Source organism: Plasmodium reichenowi, chromosome 4 (genome assembly GCF_001601855.1).
Source record: "Plasmodium reichenowi strain SY57 chromosome 4, whole genome shotgun sequence".
NCBI classification, from domain to species: Eukaryota; Apicomplexa; class Aconoidasida; order Haemosporida; family Plasmodiidae; genus Plasmodium; species Plasmodium reichenowi.
Window position 1 is genome coordinate 239,115 of NC_033649.1, and position 2,500 is coordinate 241,614.

At 18.4% G+C, this 2,500-nt stretch overlaps 1 protein-coding gene across 1 annotated transcript; it reads left to right on the forward strand.

The window, feature by feature from the left end:
• Positions 1–438: 438 nt before the first annotated feature.
• On the forward strand, positions 439–2,277 carry PRSY57_0405600 (hypothetical protein; the record flags this gene model as incomplete). Its single annotated transcript, XM_012905920.2, has 1 exon — positions 439–2,277. The coding sequence occupies one exon, from the start codon at positions 439–441 to the stop codon at positions 2,275–2,277; it is 1,839 nt and encodes a 612-aa protein (XP_012761374.2).
• Positions 2,278–2,500: the final 223 nt, after the last annotated feature.

The window sequence follows — 2,500 nt, forward strand, 5'->3', positions numbered from 1 at the left end:
ATATATATATATATATATATATATATATATATATATATATATCTATTTATTTCAATATGTTTTTTTTTTTTACATTTTTAATTTTAAACTCGTTTCATCATATAATTATATACCGTAGCTTATATATTTGTTTTTATTTAAATTTTTTTTTTTTTTTTTCTCTATACACACTTGATAAAACTTTTTTTTATTTTTTGCGGAATTTTGAAAATAATTTTTTTTTGTATTCCTTGGAAATTTAAAAATATAATTGTATATATATATATATATATATATATATATATTTATATTTATTTATTTATAATTAAATACACACATATATTATATATTTACATAATTAAATATATATTATGTGTATGCTCATATTTTTTATTATAATATCCCCTTTGTAAAGGAATTATTCCAAAAAAAAAAAAAAAATTTACCCATTTCTTGAATATGTCGAATAATAAATTGAAGAGTAATACTTTTATAAAATACGAAAGTAAAAATGTAGAGAAGAAAAATGAGACAAACAGTGTGAAGAAGCTTAACAGTATAAGCACAATTAAAAAAAAAAGCGAAGATAATAAACTAGAAAGAGTTACAATGAATGAATCTGTATTTAATGAAGGAGATAAAATAATGAGAAAAAAAAAAATTGTGAAGAAACCTGAGGAGACATATGATAAAAGGGAAAATGTGACAACATCGGTAAATATAAATGAAGAAGGAAAAAGAAGTATAATTGTAAGAAGATTTACACAAAAAAATAATATGAATAATGAAGAACTATGTGAGCAGAATTATAATGATTGTAATAATATTAATAAAAACGAGAATAATAAAATAGATAGTATAAATAATAGTGATAGTATAAATAATAATGATAATATAAATAATAATGATAGTATAAATAATAATGATAATATAAATAATAATGATAATATAAATAATAATGATAATATAAATAATAATGATAACATAAATAATAATGATAATATAAATAATAATGACAATATAAATAATAGTAATAGGCCTGTAGTACGAAAAGTTATAAAAAGGGTAATACGAACAAGAGTAAAAAATAAAAAAGATGAGACAAATAAAATATTATTAAACGATAATTTAAATAATAATCAATCAACGAATGATATATCGTGTGATGTAATTAATAAATATGGGAAGACACAAGATTCGGATGATGAGATATTAAATTCAATTATACAGAAAAAAAATGAACTTATTATGGACACACCCACCGAAGGAAATAATAAAGAATTAACTCAAAAGAAGAAGAAAAAAATAATTGTTCGAAAAATAAATGTTAGTGGGAAAAATAAAAAAAATGTACCTGATGATAAAAATGTATATGCTGAGAAATATAATTACAGTGAAATATATAATTCTGATGAAAATTTGTTTTTTGGTAATAAAGGGAATAAACCCAATATGAACCTTTCAGTTTTCGAAAAGAAGAAAAATCATTTAGTAGAGGGGCAAAATCATACAGAGATTTTAGAAGATATAGAAAATAAGAGTCATGATAATGTAATAGATTTAAAGGATGATAAGAAAAAAATAAAAGATTATCATATGAATAATACTACTTCTGTAAAAGGCTTAAATGAAGAAATAAAATCTATAAAAGAAGATAGAAAACATATACAATTTTCTCTGGATAATAAAATTATTGAGAATAACGAAATGAAACAAAGAAATACAGAATTATTAAATGATAATAATAAAATAAAAGAAATAAACAAAGAATTATTAAACGAGAAATTATATTTATCTAAAGAAATGGAAATATTAGAAAGGAAACTAAAGGAATCTAATGAAATGTATAATTTACTTAATGATAAATATAATATTTTAGAAAATGAAAACAAAATATTATTAGATAGAGATAATGAAAAGGAATTAAAAATTCAAGATATGCATGAAGAAAAATTAAAATTAAAAAAAATTATTGAAGAAAATAATTCTTTATTAAAAAAAAAAGAGGAACAAATTAATGAATATATCAACGAAATTGAAAATTATAAAATTGTTCTAAAAAATAAAGGAGAAATGTTATTACAAAATAGTTCGACTATGGATAAAAATCTCTCATCTGATAAAAATCTACAAAAAGAATATGTAAACAAATTAAATAAAGAAAATAAAGAACTAATTTATGTTTTCAAAAAACAATTAGATCTAATAGTCATACTAAAAAAGCAAATCAACCTTTTACAAAATAACAAAATTTTAAATATAACTTCAAATGAATTCAAAAAAATTATGCAAGACTGAATGATACTTAGGGGCATGTCTGTGGGGGCATAACCATAAAAATATAAAATAAAAAAAAAAATAAATAAATAAATAAATATAAATATATATATATATATATTGATATATTGATATCTTTTAAAAATATAATATCTTAGTAAATTTTTTTTTTTTTTTTTTTTTTTATTACATAATATACATTATAATAAAAAAATATATAACAAACAAAATTAATAATATATAT